General features: G+C 42.6%; 1 protein-coding gene across 1 annotated transcript in view; it reads right to left on the reverse strand.

The window, feature by feature from the left end:
• The window catches only part of LOC119652956 (adenylate cyclase type 3), a 327,645-nt gene continuing 306,668 nt past the window's right edge, over nt 1-20,977 (reverse strand). The window contains exons 14-23 of the mRNA XM_038057352.1: nt 16,789-16,873; nt 16,606-16,722; nt 16,337-16,541; nt 16,200-16,269; nt 2,173-2,248; nt 1,884-2,109; nt 1,635-1,717; nt 1,229-1,576; nt 1,061-1,168; nt 1-976 (exon numbers count right to left, since the gene is read on the reverse strand). Coding sequence (XP_037913280.1) covers nt 419-976; nt 1,061-1,168; nt 1,229-1,576; nt 1,635-1,717; nt 1,884-2,109; nt 2,173-2,248; nt 16,200-16,269; nt 16,337-16,541; nt 16,606-16,722; nt 16,789-16,873 — 1,876 coding nt within the window. The 3' untranslated portion in view covers nt 1-418. The remainder of the gene's footprint in view (nt 977-1,060; nt 1,169-1,228; nt 1,577-1,634; nt 1,718-1,883; nt 2,110-2,172; nt 2,249-16,199; nt 16,270-16,336; nt 16,542-16,605; nt 16,723-16,788; nt 16,874-20,977) is intronic.

A 20,977-nucleotide genomic window follows, 5' to 3' on the forward strand; every position in this document is an offset into this window, starting at 1 on the left:
TACGTATAAAATTTCGATTGTCATATATTCGTGGATTTGCTAGACAAAATGGTCATTTAGGTGTTCTACTCTCGAGTATTTCGAAATATGTAACTAAATTGAACTAACTAAACTTAGGTTCAGAGTATTCTATTGGAAAATAGATCTAAATCTTGTTCAGTATTAAAATATATCTTAAAAATAAACTTTAAAAACTGCTAAAATTAGGAGCATTCCACATTATGAAACGTAAAGTAAAAATGTGAGCTTGTACGAAATATCTGAAGTGCAGTCATTTGATTTGCTAGCCAGTCGGCTCGTTTTGAGGCCTGTGAGAATAGCTGGATGAAATGGGTGGACTCCATGATCCTGACTGTACATTACACAAATAATTAAGACCAAGCTCAAGTTCAACCGAAAAATTTCTCTAAAAATTGATCTATTGAGCCTCTATCAGCGAGTCTTTCTCACTACCATTATATTCCCTACAATCTATATTCGTGCTATTCGTATTTAAAAGTGGTGTCTTAGCATCTACATCTAAATCTACATCTGAACTATTTAAGCCGTTAAGATGCCTACTGGCTGCTGCAGCCGTTGCTGATGAAGATGTTAGTTGTTCTACTTTTTCAAAACTTTGATCTAAAGTACTACTTAAAGCTAACATGTCAGCCGTGATTGCGTTGTTCTTTGGCGATCTCGGATCGTTACTTTTGGTGATTTTCTCCTCAAGATGAACTTCTGATGTTTCAACAGAATTTGCATTCGAAAAACACTTGTCAGCTAGTGGATCTGATTGAGTGTTAATGCAATTCGAAGTTTGTTGTGATTCAGTGGAGTCACAGGCTGATGATGCCACAGTTGCAGTTGTGGTAAGTGAAGAGTTTTTTAGAATTTTTGGGCTTTCACTCGGTTCTTCGACCTCCTGAAGTGGTTCCATGGTATTTATTCCCAGAACTATCGGGGATTGTGGAGCATTGGGGCGAGCTGTTTTTCCCTGTTAGGAAGGTTTATTTTAGTGGAAGTTACAAATATAAAGTTCGATGAAAGCAACAGATGTAACAGCTAACTAAAGACTCACTTGAAGGTAATACGTCATAAGCTGTCCTTTGCCTTTCACTGAAACTAAGCCTCTTTGCTCAAAAGTATATCCAAAAGTTTGCAATATCTGGCAAGTTTCTTCCGTCACCTAATTTGAAAAAAAAAATTGTAGATTCAACTTCTCTAACTCCGAAATAATTCTAATTACCTGTATTGCCCCTGCTTTCCCCGTGCTCTCCATTCGTGAGGCAACGTTGACTGTATTACCCCAAATATCATAATGTGGTTTTCTAGCACCAATTACGCCGGCCGTGATAGGACCATGATTTATTCCCATTTTCAGTACAAAATGGTTGAAGCTCTGCTCGTTGATTCCTTGAAGGGCCTTCTTCAGCTCTAGAGCGAATTCGACCAAAAGGGCTAAGTGTGCCCATCGAATTATTATTGGGTCGTCTGGTTTCACTTGGCGAGACGGATTTAATCCACTTGCAGCCATGTATGTTGAGCCAATCGTCTTAATTTTAATTATATCTTGAAATTGGGGCAATTCGAGAAGCTAAGGGAAAGAAATCTATTGTTGGATGGGCACTCTATAATTTGTTCAACATATTTACCGCATCGTAGTCTGATATTACTTCGTTCAAAAATCTAAGACACTCTAATCCTTGGTTATTAACAGTCTCTTCTGAGTAAAAATCTATCGATAGAGAAGGAATATTTAATTAAGTATCACAAGGAAAATGTTTAATTGAGTTGTAATTATTGCAATGTAGTGCACTGTAATTGATTTATAATTGAGTACTGTATCCAAAAATAACCTCGGCTTCCAAAGAATATCTCCTGAGTATTGAGTCATTTCGTACCTGTAAAATTAGGCATACTAGCAAATAAAACCCCCACTTCCGCATAACTTTGGGAGTACAGATCATCATGCGATCGTTTCTTATTTTTCATAAAATGCTCTGCTACGTGCACTGGAAGGACATTATAGACTAAAGCTTCATTGCGACGACGCATATCACTGACTTTCTCCTTTTGTTCTGCTACTTCTGTTCGCCATTTGAATATAACTCTGTCTTCCTTATCCATCTAAAAAATAAATGAGTTGATCAAAGGACGAAACTGTAGAGAAAGGATGAGCCAGTTACTTACATATCGACTTAAAAACGATAGGGTAAAAGTTACTAGGAAGAGCATCGATGATACATTATACCTTGTTGGTAGGCCGCTATAAGCAAGAAAGAGTATTGATAAATATCCAAAGTAGAGGGATTTTTTTTTAAAATAAAATATTAAAGCCAAGGAAATTTAAGTTATATTAGTAACATGAACACGTTCGTAATTGCAATATCCCCTAAGCAAACGTCCAAGGAATATAAAATCCAATACAGTAAAATAATAATTTCTTGTGAACCGGGTCTGAAGAACACACCTAAAGTCTTCCCTGCTTGTTGTAAGAAGCGACTAAAAGGAATAGAAATTTGTGGGCTAGGAACCTGCAAATTTTGAAGTTCTGTTGCTACCGAAAGGTCAACAACCCTTCGGATACGAACTGACCTCACGCCCAAGACTTTTGGCTATCGAAAACGGACTATGAGTGGTTTCGGGAATGTGCGCACGCTCATCGACAATGGTAGCGAAGGTCCTCAGAATGCTCGCTTTCTCTGCCTTCAGCGGGAGTTCAAGCGATATACCTAAGCTGGACTCCTCTTGCAGCACTAAATATCAATGTGCTTGTGTACTCTAGAAAGTCAAGTGGTAATAGACGTGAATCTGGTATCGGTATCGGAAGGCATACTCTCTTCACCTGGGTGCTAGCATGCTACCCACCAACGGGGTCAGTTGAGAAGGATATAGTGGATGCTTTCTAGGAACAATTACACGCAGTTTTGCTTTCCCCAAATTAAGCGTGAGTAACGCTAGACATGCTGGACATTCAGGAAGCAATCTCCTCTTAGTTGCGGCACTGTGCTATTGTACTCCGGAAAGCCTGGTAGAAGTAACCGTCAATCCGGAACAACGGTGCGGTTATATTAATTGTGAAGCGCGATCAACACTGTGACCCGAGGAAATAGTATGATTTCACTCCAGTTTGGCCGAATCATTTTCTCAAGATTCTCTGCGGAGTATACTTGTAAGAGGGATGATAATTTGTTATGACGACTGATGTATTCGGTCCTGATCATGAACGGTATACCGTTTATAAGTTATTGATGGAATCGAGCATTCTGCAAAGATATAAAGTATGTCTGTGTCTCGTAAAACAGTACACCGTTAACCATTCGTTGGAGGTATCGATCTCAATGCCTGGCAACAGCAAATTGTGAATGGGATTCATTTTCTGCATAATGATCTTCATCTTTAATGAAGTTACATCTGACATGGGAAACAATGTATTATCCGCCATAACGATAGCTTGATTGAGTAGGCCAGAGGATTGTTTCAACAACCCAGTTGCAGTTGTTGAGAATGCACTTGATTGTAGTGCAAGGTTTTGAAAAAATACCTCGTACCTGCTGTTTTTGATGAGGTAGATGAATACGATTACGCAGAAAATGTTGGACTCCCGCGACGGCACGCCTCCGTGGCGTGTCACATTACTTCGGCTAGCCCTCGAGGTCTCCGTCTTGCGGAGCCTTCAAATCAGGTAGTTCCTTTCACCAACGGGAGGGGAGAGGAGGAACGGAACTGTTAGTTTTAGCAACCCTCTGCCATTCGGCCCTTCCACCTGTTGTGCACTACCTTCTTTACAACCAGAAGAACCCGAATGTAATGCGCAATGCGGCTCCACCTGTCAGCACTCTTCAGCATCTTCTCAACAATATTGTTTGGAAAGAGATCCGCAGTATTTTTTAAATATAATTGTACAAGAACACACCTCATCCGTCATCCACAACTTCATTGCAAAACATACAATGAGAAGTTCATGTCTTCCCAATCTTACGTAGGTAAGACTGATAACCTAAGTGTTTACTTAGGAGCTGAGTAAGGAAATAATCTCACTATGTTCTTGTCTCATTTTGCCAAGAGGGGTGTCGCTCATCTAGTGTACGTTGCCGTTCTTCACGAGCAACTACCTTCCTTGGCTCTTCTCACTTGCGCTTGGATATGGCTTTACGCTTATTAGCAAAAAGGGTAACACGGTCGGCTCAAAGACAGTGCGGTAGCAGACGCCATGTGCAAAGTTCCCCGCCTCTGTACTCTCGCGAGACGCCTATGATATACTTCCTTGCCAAGAGCGCCAGCCAATATCTCTGCGACGTAGACCAGAACAGACTCCGTTGAACTCATCAGGAGAAAGAGTAGAGCCCCCAATGTTAGTCGACTTAAGGCCAAAATTCCAACTGTAGCCTTGTCCGCTGTGTCAAGTGTCAGTCCAAGGTACTTAACTGTGAGTTTTGACTCGATTATCGACTTCCTGATCGATACTTGACGCAGGGTCAGATTCTCTCTTTTGTCAGGATGGGCGTTTCAGCTTTTCCCAATGCAAAGTTGAAACCATGAGCAGTCATCAATCCGGTTATCCATCGCATCAATATACTAAGCTTGCTTTGTGCTCTGTGTTCAACAGTGATTCCGGAACACCTTCTACATAACCGACCAGGCGCGACTATTCTGGTATGTCAAGTACAAGAAAGCTGTAATAGGAAGCGCTCCAGAGGTCCGCCCCTGCATCCTCCTCTGACCCTCTAGCATTTCATAGAGCAGGGAGTAGTTTCTCAGAAAATTCCTCAATATCTGTAAGAGAAAACTCGACGCGTGGAAAGTATTGTCTAGTGTGCCTGGAATGTCTTTTTGTCTTATGGAATTAAAGAAATTTCTGAGATTGGGAGGAGCACCAACTGTCGATGAACGGCATTTATGAATTGCACTCCTTCCGGAGCTCTGCAATTTGGTGCATGTCCAATTAAATTGTCCAGGTATTGAAGTCACCCCTAAATAAGATTCGCTTCTCTGTGCCTAAGATAGCGTTTTTCAGAGCATTAAAAATGCGTCCAAAGTCCGGCCTCGTCTCATTCGGTGTTAGATAGGCACTGAAGAACGTTACACTTAAACACGGAATCCAGACAAAGCCGCCCCTCGTCCTTGGGGAAGAACCCTAAGGTGGGAGCCGTCCTAAACTCTGATGGCAATGAAACCTGAAATGTCGGGGTGCCGAGAAGATGATTCTTTGGTTTGATACTTTTCACTGATGAGCACTATATCAGCTTTGGTCTCCGCAGCGAACTGCGCTAACAACTCTTGACCGGATGCGCTCCGGTTGCATTGATCTGTAGGATGCGGATCATGTTAACTGCGTCCTAGCTCTTTCCGGTACGGCTTTGAAGACTGGGCACACACCGAGCCCATATTGTGCGCAACTCTATCATTAGATGCGTCACGATCCCTGCATAGAATACAATTCTCCTTTTCGTTGTAGGTATTTGCTTTATGGCCTATTTGGCCGAATCTTTAACTTATTGTCCCCATATAACGTCCCCGGGAGGTTGCAGCCATGCGGCCATAATCTAAACATCTGTAGCATTTGGTCGGGAGCGGCCACAATTTGTATGCTAAATACTACCTAACCAATTTGGATTGTTTCCTTGAGAATTGTTCGGGAACTACCATAACGGTGAGTTTTGTCCTCAAGAGTTCGCTGAGGTGATGCCAAACCGGGCATTGGTAACCATCGGACATTCGCGCTTGATCACCTCTTCTGCTTCTCTCTTTTCTATGAGGTAATCAAGATCTAAGGTATCTAGAGGACATGTGGGTTTTAGGCTAGAAACCAAAGCTTTCTCTCAGAACTTACCTTATGTGTTACCTTCGGGCCTTATTCGACTATGACGATTAGGCGAATTGGCGGTAACGAAGCTATCAATTAACGTAGCGTCAATATCCGCTTAGCCAGCAATAGTAATTTATGTCGTATTCACATTTTTCCCTGGGTATTTGCTATAGTTTCAAACAAAGGCTCATATTCATGTACCACCACCTGGGATAAATAAGGTTTAAACAATTTTCGTTGTCAAAAATTGTTTTCCGATGCGCAGTTTCCTCAACTCGGCTGCCGCAAGTCAAAACGGCGCCTCTCGCCTTGTTCGTGCTGTCTTCAGTTTTGCCATTTGTCCTTGAGGCCCAGCGGACCGGTAGTGTTGAGTTCCGACCTGATGTCGAGAACAGGATCTCTCCATATACCAGCTCCGTGGGCCATGCAGCAAATTCTTCGCGATTCGCTGTCCGAAGATCAAGAAGAACTAGTGGCAGGACCCGCAACTAAGAAGGGTCATCTTGGGCCATTATAGTGGCCTTTAGCGTCCTGTGCCACCTTTCGACGATCTCATTGGATTGCGGGTGGTACACGGTTGTCCGGTGGCGTTTAAAGCTGAGGAGTTTGCCCAATTTTGAAAAAAGGGAGGACTCAAACCGCCTGGTCGGTGATTATAATTGCCGGCACACCAAAACGTGGAATCCATTCTCAACTGACTGCCTCTGCAGTAATGTGTTTCAGGCCACTGTGAGAATCTATCGATGAATGTGAGGCAATACCTGATACCGTGCGGGTAGCCACGATTCACATAAGTTGCTCGTTCCGCCATAACATGACCGCGGAAATTGCCAGCTTTTCACCACTCTTGAACTTTGAACCGGCATACGTCTGTATACTTTCAGAGGTAGTTCCCCCTGTCCAAACCCTATTGATTGGGTCTAGGCTTTTTCTCGAAACTTTACGAAGCTGTTATCGCAATAGAGAAGGCGTAGTGGAAAAGAAGGCAGCTGAGGCTTTGAGGGCCAAAACTGATACCACCAAGTTTAAGGTCTTAAGACTATTTTCTTTTATCCCAAATCAATATATCGAAAGAAACCGTCGAGACGAGAAGGTGATAACGAAGTCGCTTTGAAGCCCAGACTGAGAGAAAAGTTTGATGAGAGGTGGTCGATCAATTGAAGACAATAATGATTACACAACTCAAATTTTACTGGTGGCAGCGGGATTTCTATCGTAACTTACCGGCGGATTCCAGTCAACTCAGCTGCGAATGAGTAATAATCACGGGCGAGCGCAATGCTGCTCAAATTGCCTTCTACAGGGTACTGGAATCGTGCTGTGTACCGTTACGGTCTTGAATGAAGTGCTCTAACATACTTCAAGACCTTCATCCAATTTGACTGTTCGTGTGGTTGGCATGCTGCGAACAAATTCATCCATAAAACTCAATCATGTTACAGGGTCATAAACGAAACGAACGGAAGTATTGAATGGTAAAGATCCCGGCAACGGTAAAACAACAATGTTAAATGTTGGCAAAGAAGAGCAATTTCAACATTTACCTCCAGGCAGGATCACTGGCAACGGGATGCCTATATGGTAACCGAAGGTCGCCACCTATTGAAATCGATGAACGTTACAACATATAGGGAGCTAATATCCACTGAGATCAACATGTTTTTGAGATTTCGAGCTTGCCTGTCTAGCACGGGCGTACTAGCTGAAGTTGAAAAGAATAAAAATATTCACAACAACTATCGAAAAAACCTTTTGCGCAATCAGTTACAAGTCGTCTAGATTCGACAGTTATAGACTAAATCGAGCCGTTCATCAATTGGTGTGAAAAGTATGGGACAGCAAATGAATACCAGAGTACCGGGTCATAGGCATGATTGGTCCGATATACAAGAAAGAAGGTATCAAGGAGCGTAGTAATTATATAAGCATTAGGTTGCCGAGTGAAATCTAAAAGGTATTTTTATGCTCAGAGGATAACTCCATACATCTAGACAAGGATTAGCTCATATTAAAGGAGCTTCGCGCCAGGAATATTGATTAAATATTCATAGCGCCGGAATCGATGGAATAAGTTTCAGAAAGCAATCGGAAATTAATAGACTTTCTCATTGTGACCGACTTTCGTGGCCATATCAAAGTGGTCAAGTCATTTTCGGCGGCAATGAACATCTGCTACTGACTGCGATAGGAAGGGCCATTGATCTGATACTCAGGAGTAAGCACCTAATAACAACGTGAACGAAGAATTCCCGACTAATGAATGCGAACAGAGCTTACTTTAGTCTCTGAAAATTGTTCTGCTTAAAATCTAGCCTGTCCTTATATACTCTTTGGAAACTTAAGTTATAAACACATAAAATTGCGAACTCTGAGCCGCGTTCGGGAGGAAGATTCTCTGTAGGATCTACTCTCTTTGCGTTCAAGAGAATGAACAATTGTGACACCTGTATAACAACGAAATCCTTGAAAGATATCTTGCCTGTACAGTTATGGGTAAAATCAGTAGTCAATAGTCTGCGGTGGGCAATTTATTGAATCCCAATGGAGAAGGAATACCTTGCTGAGAAGGTAAACGAGGACAGCATCAATAGTGAGAGACAATGGGGCAGGTCCTGCTTTCGTTGGAATTTCGCCAAGAATTTGTTGGCATTAATAAACTGACATAAGACCGGAGCGACTAAAACTTTTCATGCTGATTCGACATTGTCCTATTGCGCCGTTGATAACGATGATATCTTAAGAACGAAGATGTCGTGCAGTTGTGTGTGAAATATAAGACTTTGCATCTCTTATTCACATTAGCTGAAAAAAACATAGCCTATTATATCGACGTTATCAAGGTGACAGTTTGAGAGGTAACTTGATGTTGACTGCTCTGCTAGAATCTCAATGTCCTATTTTTAAGGACTAGTAAGATTTCTTGACATAGGTTTTAACGTCTTCACAGGAGTACTGTAACTCTCAGTAACTCACCATTCAGCCGAGAATTGACAATGTGTCAAATGATGGGTTTTGTCTCCCTATTGACGAATCACGTTGAACCAGAACTATCTTTTTCCAGACTATACCAGACGAAGGCAGGCATGTGCTCCTGGGAGGGATTATTTGAAAATCTGTGTATGAAAATAAGACTACTTTTTTGGTGTGCCTGCAAAGTATATTGGTGAAGGCATGCAGAGGGCACATGAATGAACAGGGTTTTTAGATGATTAGTTAATTCTATGATGTTCTCACCGTAACATACTGTGCTGCAGTGTCTAAAAGAAGGCAACGTTATGCCAATTCTTTTCGAAAGAGATAGTTGAGAGGCTCCCATCTAAGGCAGCATTGCCCTCGCTAGTCAAGGTACGTCAAGGAATTGGGAAGGAATACGGTTGGTAAATGTAGAAGAAAGCAAAGCTTTCACGAGGGAAATGGTTAAATGAACTGAGTTTATAAAGGAATATCCATGAAAATATTATGGCCCTGATAAAAAATATTAAGTTTCCATAAAAGACAGCACAGGCAAGAAAGCTTGGCCGCTTTCAAGTGGCAAATTCACGCAGGATACGCAGGCGGTACTGAAGAGATAGTATAGTTTAGAAAATGGGCAAATGGCCAAGTCAGTGAATATTTAAGGATGATGGGGGTTATTGGTGTTGGGCAAAAAGAACAATTTATCTTAGCAATATAGAATAGTGTGGAAATAAATAAGATGAAGAAAGTATAGGTACAAAATTTGTTATTATTATCTTAGCGACCGAAGTAGCGATTAAATTGCTATCAGGCTAGCAGAAATAGTTTGGATCATGGGCACATATTGGGAGAACGTATGTTGTCCAAGGAGAGAGAGGGTATCGACGTCTGTCACGTCACTGGGAGATGTCCGCCTTATAGGAGGGAACTGAACTATTGGTAATATGAGGTTGATATTAACCAATCTCAACCATAGTGCGATCGTTCAAGGAAAAGGAAAAGGTCGCGGATCAAATTTCACCAGTGACAGAAAGAATTGTTATCGTAACTGAATATCGGATACCAATCGACTCAGCTATGAACGAGTATCTAAGTCAAATCAGAGTAATAATCTCGGGCCAGCGCAACGCTGACCACATTACCTTCTACAGTGTAATGAAATGCGCCGTTACGGTCTTGAATGAAGTGCTCTCAAACATTTCAAGGCCCTAATCATAATCCGCCAAAAGTGTTGCGCCAACGATTATTATTATATTACAAATAATAAGGCATTGTGATTTAGTGGGATTCGAAACAAAGGGTCCAAGTTACCTTTCAGAAGCAAATCCGAGTGGTTGATATGGACATTTGAATTGTTTATGATTGAAGGAGTTTTTTTCGGCTATTTCAAGAGATAAAAGTTGGATGTTCTACCGAAGATTCAGAAACCACCTGGCGAACTCTTTTCATGCAGCACCATCTGGCTTTGGGATACTATGGAAAAGATATTCGAGGGGTGATATAGAGTAGCTTGTTTGCATTCACCACGCGTCTTTTCTACGTCAGTGCGATAACAATAGTGGCGCTGTTGGTAAGTGGAGCACTTACCTCGTAATGGTCACGCTAGATGTCAGGAGTGCATATAGTTGACTGTTTCCACTTTGCGTGAAAGATGAAGCAGCGTTTATCGCGAGTCTCAAGTCCGATCATTAGATACCTGCCGATTTTACTTGATACCAAGTTGAGCTTCAATGGATACTTGAATTATGTGCTAGGAAAGGCATCAAATATTAGTGCGCCACTAGCAATAAGATCATAAGCTACTTATCACAGAGGTTGCAAAATTTATTCTGCTATATGCCGTTCCTATCTTAGAGACAGAGAAGTCAACAACACTGTGAACCGAAGGAATTTGAATTCGGTATACTGATTGTGAACTTTCGAAAAGCCACTAGGAAGGGTTGAGACAATTCCGGAAAGTACGGGTCAAAATCTTATGTATTCAAAGCAGGCCGAGAGAAGGCAAGGTTAATCAAATTACCACCTAGGGCAATTCCTGATGGGGCACAGTAGTTCGGGGTGGACACAATAGTAACGAACGCGCCGCTACACTTGGTAATCCGGAGTATATTATATTACATGATGGAGACTTATGGATGAGAAAATTGGATCCTAAAATCTCGTGGTGGAGCTGCTAATGTGCGACGGACGCATGATTTGACTTCTGGGCTTAAACTCGCACCATGAGGAGCCCAATATTATCCTCTTTCGTTAATACAAGACTAGTTCCGATAATTAAGCAAAACAGAGACACACCAATTTGTAATTTCGGTGATTGATGTTGCTGTTGTTTTTTGTTTGCCCCCCTGGGGCCTCGCAAGCTAACAGTCCAAATAGGACCTGATACCACCCACGAAGTGTACCAACAGGCCAACTGGGCTCTACCACAGGTGGCCCCCAAATCATACGACAGGATAACTGAATAAAGAATTTGCCGGAATAACATTGGGAATTACAGTGTCAAGCAAGCTGTGGAACGACTTATAGATCGAGGAGAGGCCATTTTCAGCATTCGGGTTCTGAACCACCAAATGATAAAATAAAACTATTAAAATTTAATGTTATAAAATAATCACTGAAGAAGAACACATTTTGTGTCCGAAAAACGTGAAACGGAGAGGCGGCTCGTTGGCCAAAGTAAAAATCTGGTGCAAAGGGGTGGTTTTGATCAGCGCCAAGGATCTTCTAAGGATACAAGCAGATATTGAGTTGAGCTTGTTTTTGGTACGGGTAGGCGGAAGAAAAACGACCACCCGTGGATAAAAATGGCTATGGGAAGGTTAGCTAGAATAATAAACCAATTTGGACGAAGAGAAGGTGTATAAACTTACGGTGCAGGGGCTGGGAAGTCCAGTACTGGCGGCTCTTGGGAGTGGGCAAGCAGGCTCCCGGTCGTTGATATCCATCAACTGCAGTGCCTTGGTGGTGGACAGCTTGGCCACCATGGCATCTAATGCTACAAGCAGCTTAGACAAGGAGGTGTTTAAACCGGGTACGTCGCTCCCTAGAACACACATAGCAAACGCGCAGAAGGATGTGTCCAAGGGACAACGTTGGTCGTTAAAAGCCGAAGTGACACCAACTGTATCCGGGTGTAAAGAGTTAGAAGACGCTCCTCAGTTTCGAGAGCCGGATCCGTATAGGAGAAACTCAACAATTATCAGATCTCAGCCAATATCTAAGTTGGAAAAGGAACTGAGCCACAGGAATGCCATTGACGCCAGAAAATGTGAGGAAAAAAGAATGGAGGCTTTGGAACAAAAGTCATCCTTCATTTTGATTGGAGTGAAAATTGTTGAGTTGTCAGAACTCATTAAAGATAAACACAACGTGCACCAAGCAATCAAGGATATGGTAACAGCCATCAGGCTTCTATACAACAAATCGCGGGAAGATGAGAAAGATTTGAAGGCGAGTCCTAAAATTACTGCTCCGAAGATGACGCAGTCCACGCAGGTAACACCCAACCTTATACTCGCGGATGGGCCGAGGAAAAGGAGGGTTCGAGAAAAGGAAGACGAATATCCAGGACATCAGCAGGTTCCCAAAAAACAAAAAATGTACCATCCGCAGTAAGCAGAATTCGGAGAAACCAAAAGGTAGATCTCATGCTGAAGCTGAAAAGGTCCGAAGAGAGGAAAGCCGAAGGCTTTCGCAAACAAGTCAAAAATTTACTGGGAAAAGTGTTGTCGTGCGTGCTCAAAAGCATGAGATCGCTATTAAGGGCAAGGACTTAGATGAGATCACTTCTAAGGCGGAAATCTGCACTGCCTCAGAGGAGCAGTTCAAGCTGCGCGACTTGCAGGAGGCATCCATTGAAAGAAAGGCGTATGGAGGTTCACAAACCGCGACCATCCGGCTGCCAGCAGAAGCAGCGGGCAAGCTGCTGGATGTCGGGAAGATCCGTATTGGATGGGTAGTTTGTCGCCTTAGAGAGCAAATCTCACTGAAGAGATGCTTCAAGTGTCTCCAGACGAACCTCAATCAATATAGGGTCTCGCAACATTTGCTCTCGCAGACCACCCATGAATGAGGTGCAAGTGGCTATAATAAACGAACCCTATAGAAAGCCTAATAATAAGGTATGAGTAGCTGATCCAAAAAGTGGGCATGCGGGGACCAAACCATACCGGGATATATGAGGCAGTCCACAAGTGGGTTCGTATGGGCAAAAATAGATGGCATATACGGTTGGAGGTTTTCGGGGAGTAAGATACCATATTGGCTAACGATGGTCAGGTTAATACTTACCGGAAAGGGGGTCTGGTTCGGCTGTGAATCTTTTTTGTTAGGCCTTCACTAGCTCGTGATATGTCCTGGAACGTTAGTGAATAGTGATCACCAGGCAATAGTCTTTGACTTCCAAAAACGAGGAGAACGTCAAGTTGGTCTGTGAAAGCAATCGACGAGCAAATATTTATAGATGTGTGGTTGGACCAGGACACTATACAAGGTATACCATCGGAAAGAGCCCTGCATATCACGAAGTGTATCGTGAAGGCATGCGACTCATCGATGTCACGACGTTATACTTTTCCCAGTAGAAGGCCCAACTGCTAATGGAATAGCGAATGATCAAATCTTCGGTCGGCATGCCATCCAACTAGACGAACGGCTCCGGAAGCAATGGGCAGGATTGACCAGAAGGTCACCAAACCTGAAGCTGGCTATGCAGCGAAGCAAGGGGCGCGGCTTCAAGCAATTTTTCGCAGAGGCGGATATAGACCCATGGGGAAGCGTCTGCAGGGCTGTGATGAGCAGATTTAGAAGTCAGGCAGCTCCACAAATTACATGTCCCGATCTACTACTGAAAATCATTCAGCGTTTCTTCCCTCAGAAGAACACAAGGGATTACAGTCTGCACATATCTTTAGATGTGGCTGTAATACCCTAATCTATCACGAAGCGGCGTAAGGAAACCACTGCCCGTATCAGAATGGGGAAGCATATCATCACTTCAAAGCCAGCAATTAAATACCTTGGAGTGATGATAGATGCGAGGCTGAATTTCAAGCAGCATTTACAAAATGTTTGCACCAAGGCGTCCAATGTTAACATGGCCCTGGCAAGGCTGATGCCAAATGTTGGCGGTCGGCAATGCATTCGTATACGGCTTATAGCTGCATACCGCATTCAATGCTCAAAGATGAGTGCGGTGTGTAGAAAGGCCGCCCTAAGAGTGTGCTGTGGTCATAGAACCTTCTCGGACGAAGCGGTCTATGCAGTAGCCGAAATGATGCATCAGCATCAAGGTATGGACGCAGAGAACGCATCGTGGATAAACTATGATCTCACGCAATTTCTCACGGAACATGGCGGCTATCGTAAATACCTCAATAGGTTCAACCTGGACAGCCCACCTAACTGTCCCAGCTGCGACGGTATTCGGTCCTAGATTATTCTCCTAGATTCGCTGCGGAGTATTAGCGAGAACACTAGCGTCGGAAATATAACTGGAAAAATGCTTACATACAGGAGAGCTTGCTGACTTTTACCTTTTGCTCAACCTGCACCAGATGAGGTTAAGCCTCTAATGCAGTGCAGAGAATGTTTCTGGCGCCAACCAGCGTACATGTTGATAAGTGATATTATCCGTACCAGGGTAGGAGGCACGCTTTTGCCTTAGCAATGAAGCAGTTAGCACGTCTAGGGATAAGGGCTGAGAAACAGTGAGATACCTAAGGACACCAGGAAGAGAGGGGGAAGGGGGCTGTACTGCCCAACCAGAAAATCAACATATACAACGTTTCTCTTAGGATCCCGACATGGGAGCTTGCCGCTGAGGTAAAAACGAAAATCTTTCATGGATTTCTAGAAAGACTTGACATCTTTCGTCACAGATAAGTCAGACCAAATTTCACGCCAACTTTCCCGCTTCATATCAGCACCAACCATCTTCCACAGACGTTTGGCTTCCTCAAAAGGAGTAAATTTTCCCTGCCGGATCTAGCCCTGAATTTAAGTCCCGAGACCCGCCACCCTTCTGTCGGCCCATGTGGTTAGCGCAAGGTGTAGTTGCCTCAACAATTTCCCATTTCAAAGTGTTAGTAAGAGTAGTATTATCTGCTAGAGGCGCTAAGTTGCTGATATGCGCCTTTACCCTATTTGAATCAATCTTAAATTTAGGAGAAATATTTAGCACTTGTGTAGGGATGCAAATGGGAGTGCGGTGACTATTAGCTATTTTATCCATAATCGGATTCCATTGCTACCATTGACTAGCAGAATTAGAGTCTAGAACCGAGCCCGATTGATTAGGCATAGAGGGGGGGTTGAAAAAAGTGGGCATCCCATTATTAAGAAAATTTATGAGGAGTTGAGTACAGCAGCCGTCAATCTCATCCCTCTGCCATTACTGATATAGTCAGATTTTTGGTTCTAGCATTAAGATCCCCAGTGATGAGTACTAGTACATTGTTATACTTCTCACAAAAAGTGAGGAGCCTACTAAAGGCCGTGTTGAATTCCCTGTTAAAGATACTGGGAGGGAGATAGACTTACACGATCACGAAATTAGAAGTATGGAAGTGCTTTAGCTATGACAATATCATATTCTGAAATATAGTTGACTTAACGGAAACGAATGGATTTGCAGAACGCCAAAAAGACGCCACCATAGCTATCTTTTCTAACCTTTGTTGTTAGTTTAAAACCCGAAATAAGCTTTGAAACTTTGAGATGGGAGAGTGGTTAATAGTGTAAGTTTCTTGCATGGCAAGAATATCGAAGTAGTTGCTATTAGCATAATATTCTATGTTTAGTTTATTTGAATTATTCAAATTTGTGAGTGGTAGGGAAATAGCTGATTCTACTTTGCATTCTTCTAAAATTGCGCTTTAACATTGACTAATTTTTATGGTTGTTCTCGACAGACCTTTTGATTCTTTAGCATGGTTCCTCCTTATGGTTCACCCAGTGAGTGCCAAATGACCAGTTTCCGATGGTAAAATTGTTTAGGTGTTCTTGGGTGTAAGTTTTCTCCTAAATTGAATCGATTGATCACAATAATGGCAAACAAAATGAAAATATCCCTATTCACCTCTTTATAAATAGGAAATAATACAATTTCAGACAATGGGGTTATATAACGATAACAATACAACTTTTCGTGTTTAGTTAGAACGTAAAGTATCGTCAGAGTCAAACTGTTGAGCGAAACAGGGTTAGGCGCCGGTTATATCTTCACATAAAAAGCGATTATAACAATAGGTTCTACCATATAGAAGCTATTTCATTCAACTTTTCTAATATTTGCCCAAAGTTTATTGGAAGGTCAACAAAAATGGACAAACTTGAGATGGATCCAATTTCCAGACAAAGGACATCTACATGTTTTCGTCCCGAATCTAATCAGAGTGTACTTAGATATTACTAATTTGAAACAATTTTCATTACTTATTTCCATTTCACTTACATTAAAATGTGTTGCTCTTCAAATAGGAAGTGGTTTCCTAAAATGTGAAGGTTTATCCCAAATTCTAGGGCTGAAAAAATAGAAAATAATATATCATAAATGCTGGAAGATATTTCAGACGTTGTTAAATGACTTACTTGCAATTACGAACATGAACAGTATCTTACAGATATGAGACAATTGCGCTACAATTGCAATAGATATTAGAATTAAAACTGAGAAATTTGTTAAAAACGACGGAAATATCAGTTCTTCTAAAAGTTTATCATTCAAGTAGTTATCACTTAAGGTTAAATTGGTTGTCATGTTTGGATCGATTGCTCTCATATGCGAGTAATTATACTGAAAGGAAATTTAAAGAAGTTTAAAAAGACTAAAAAGGTGATGCCTTCAGGAGGAGCCTTACCATATCAAATAGATGAAAGCCTCCTGAAAATATAATTATGAGCATTGCAGCTATCCTTCGAAGACATAGTGTATCGTTGAATTTTTTACTTAATTTTATTAAAGGTGGTGGCATGAACTGTAAGCACGGGAGGATTAAAGTCACTTGATTCAATTCTCAGAAGAATTCCCATTAAATACTCACCGAACAGCTTTCTGCCACGGAGACTACCACTAATATGGTAATGAATATGGTCGGGATGATAATCAGGAGATAATGAGCTATAATTCTGGAATTGGTGAAAACGAAAAATGATTTGGGGACAAATTGATTTGTGAATTTTCCATATACATAATTATTTTTCGAGCAATATTTAAAACTATCCAATCTAAACTGAGACAAATTTTTTAGGAGAGCCAAAATCCTTCTACTTCCTGATCCTTAAGTATACATTTACATTTACACAATCTTTAGCACCAAGCTTAGTAGTGTCATTGCCAAGAAACCTGGTAGTCTCATTCTCTACAAAATGTTAGGATCCTAAGATGAACTTAAGAAGGGGTTTCAGCCAATTTAAAAAAAAATAGGATGGGGCTTTTGCAGCATATTATTGTAGACTCGTGATTCAGATTTCTCGGTTGGCTAGTTTCTGAGACTGTGTTCGTAAAAGAAATCTATAGAAATATTTTTTTCTTTTGTCGCCTTTGTTCCGTTCAGAAACGGGATCGGCTCGTCTTGATGAGATGCACCATTTTGGTCAGTAAAAAGCTTCAGCTGAGTGGTGTCGAGAGGCTCTGAATCATTATTCAGCCTGGTTTTCTATTGACTTCAATGTTCAAACCAATCTTGGTAAGTGAATTCTTGTTAACATAATTCACTTAACCATACCATGAAAACCTTGATACATCCGTTGTACTGGATTACGAGAGAGAAATGAAGAATTCGAAAACTTCCGTTGTAACCGCACGTTCATTGTCCAAGTAAATCAAGAAGATCCTGAGGAGTCGGCCGCCAGATTGAAACGAAAGTTACCTTTAAACAAAAACAAAATAACCGGATAGGTACAGAAGATCGCGGTTCAAATCTCATTGGTGGCAGTGGTATTTGTATCGTGTTTTGACGCGGATACCAGTAGACTCAGCTGTGAATGAGTACCTGAGTCAAATCAGGATAATAATCTAGGGCGAACGCAATGGGGACCACATTACCTCATACAGGCTATGCCGTAGTGTACTGTTACGGTCTTGAATAAAGTGCTTCAACACACTTAAAGGCCCTGATCCAATATGCATTGTTGCACCAACGATTATCATTATTATTAAAATAGCCACATGTTTTTCTATTGCTATCGTGTCGAAATGCACTATTACGATAGAAATTAAAATCTACGAGGTCTTTTTTACCTCATGAACTAGTCCTCAGAGGACTTTAGTCCGGTTTGAAGAGGTGTTTCAGATCTTAGCTACCGCCAGGAATAGAAATAATTGTTGTGTTTTCAAAAACGCTAAAACAGTTCCTTTTTTTAGAAAATGTCCCTGACAAAATCGTCTGTTTTCAATATACGAATAATTAATTCAGGCTTGTAACCCATTTAGAAAACCGGGCAAAATAAACCGGGAACTGGGCGAGGAACAAAAATGCACTGAGCGCGTATAGTAACGCGATCATAGAAGCAAAATGGAACAGCTTCAGGGAATTCTGTGAAGAGATCAAACAAACCACAGAAGCAACCAGCCAAAGACGGGGCAATATATTTTGTCTCTCTGAAGAAGGAGGGTGGTACGTCTACCGAGAATCAGGAGGACAGATTATACCTACCCCTCAGAAGACATTTTCCGGGAACCTACCTCATGGCGGCAGGCGACAACATTCTGGCTGACATCTCAATAAAAGGTATGCTCGGAAGCTGGGGTCAGTGGGAACTTTTAAACCACTGAAAACAGAGTAGATGACATCTTCCCAGCACTAATCCAGAGAGCCACCCTCTCTAAGGGGCAACGTAGCGCAGGGATATATTAGAAGACCATGTGTGTGTGTGTGTTTGAGGTGGGAGAGAGGCAAAGCTTCTGAGCATTCAGACCGTAGTGGTACATTGTACTCGATCGTCTAACGGAATATCCCGGATTTGTTTACGAATCGCAGTTAGTAGATGTGATGCTATTCGCTTGTGCTCGTTGTAGCACATCAGTACCAAAAATCTGATGTATAATGCGTCCGTAGGCAGGGCACTTACATAGAAAATGTTCCGTGGATTCCGCTTTCTCAATACAGGATGAACCCGTAATATCTTGGAGAATTCCTATTCTAAACATATTATTATTATTATCTGGTGGTCAAGAGTAGTATAGGTCCCAGGGCGAAACGTGGATTGGTACTCATGATGGAGCATAAAACCTGGGAAATGCCTGCTGAATCAACATCAACAGCTCTACTACCAAACCCTATCTCCCCCTCCACGTGGTGACGGCTGGGAGCTCTTTCGTAACGAAAAGTTGCAGACGGAGAAGGATGAGGGCGAATCTCCCGGGACAAACGGGACAAACTGTACCAACTGATACTTCAGGTTGGGGGTTGGGTAGGGCTGAGAGGTGGGACGAACGACGGACCCGGCAACAACAACGGATTTGCGCATTTTCTCATGGAACGTGCGCTCCCTGTACAGAGATGAAGCTGATGACCAGCTAGCCGATACCCTGTTCCAATATAGGGCTGATATAACAGCGCTACAAGAGATGCGATGGACAGGAATCAGTTTCCTGCAGAAGAGCCGCTACACCATATATTATAGCGGTCATCCAGTAAACCATGTGCTCGGAGTAGGTTTCTTAGTCAGCCAAAAAATGAAACCTGCTGGTATTGGCTTTGGAAACATAAGCGAACGGGAAATATAAGCCTCATTAACGTTCACGACCCTACAGAGGAGACTACAGAGTCGGAGAAGGATACCTTCTACGAGGCAGTAGAACGAACCCTCGAAGCCTGTCCCAGATATGATATCAAAATCATACTTGGGGATTTTAACAGCCAAGTAGGGAGAGCCCGTATTCAGGCGATACGTTGGCTCCCATAGCTTACACGAAAAAACAAATGATAACGGACTGCGAACTATTCAATTAGCAGGCTCACACAAAATGGTTGTTGGAAGTACCTGGTTTGCGCGAAAAGCGGTCTACAAACATACGTGAGCCTCTCCGGACGGGACCACTTTCAACCAAATTGACCAAGTGCTGATTGAACGCCGCCGCCTCTCAGCTTTGATGAATGTCAGAACATATAGGGGGGCCAATATAGACTCGGATCACAGTCTCGTTGGTATCGTGCACCGAGCTCCAACTACGACACCACCTACCATCCCCTCTGACAATCAGGTGAGAGTGAACACTGAAGCCATCCACAACACAACCCTCCGCGACACCTATAAAAGGGAAATGGATGCCGCAATAACCACACTCAACAGAGGACCTGGAGATGAAGCATCAACAAATGATCTTCACAATCACCTGAAGAACGTTATCATGGATACGGCCACAAACATGCTTGGCCCCAACCGCAAAAGGAGTCGGAACGGCTGGTTTGACGATGAATGTAAGCCAGCAACGGAACGGAAGAATGCCGCAGACCGAGTAATGTTGCATTCTCAAAGAACGCGGGCACGCGTAGAGACTTATCACGAACTCCGTCGAGCGGAGAAGCGACTTCACAGATGGAAAAGGAAGCCTGGGCGAAACGTGGATTGGTACCCACGATGGAGCCTAAAACCTGGAGGACCTGGAGGACCTGGAGATGAAGCATCAACAAATGATCTTCACAATCACCTGTAGAACGTTATCATGGATACGGCCACAAACATGCTTGGCCCCAACCGCAAAAGGAGTCGGAACGGCTGGTTTGACGATGAATGTAAGCTAGCAACGGAAAGGAAGAATGCCGCATACCGGGTAATGTTGCATTCTCAAAGAACGCGGGCACGCGTAGAGACTTATCACGAACTCCGTCGAGCGGAGAAGCGACTTCACAGACGGAAAAAGGAAGCCTGAGAGAACCAACAGATCTGTGAACTAGAAAAGTACAAGGAGCAACCTCACCAGGCGCGAAAGTTTTACCAACAAGTCAGCAGGATGAAGCCTTATACACCTCGATGCTCATCCTGCCTAGAAAAAGAGGGAAATCTGATTTCCGACAGAATGGGCATATTAGAGCGATGGGTTGAGTGCTTTGATGAGCTACTGAACAACCAGAACATCGGCGAGTTTGAGGTCCCGCCAACTGAAAACGACGGACAAATACTGCCACCACCAAGTTTAGGAGGAATAGTCCTTGCAATTCATCGGCTAAAAAATCATAAGTCGCCAGGAGCCGGTGGAATTACAGCCAAATTGGTTAGATTTGAAGG

This window comes from Hermetia illucens, chromosome 3, assembly GCF_905115235.1.
Source record: "Hermetia illucens chromosome 3, iHerIll2.2.curated.20191125, whole genome shotgun sequence".
NCBI lineage: Eukaryota > Metazoa > Arthropoda > Insecta > Diptera > Stratiomyidae > Hermetia > Hermetia illucens.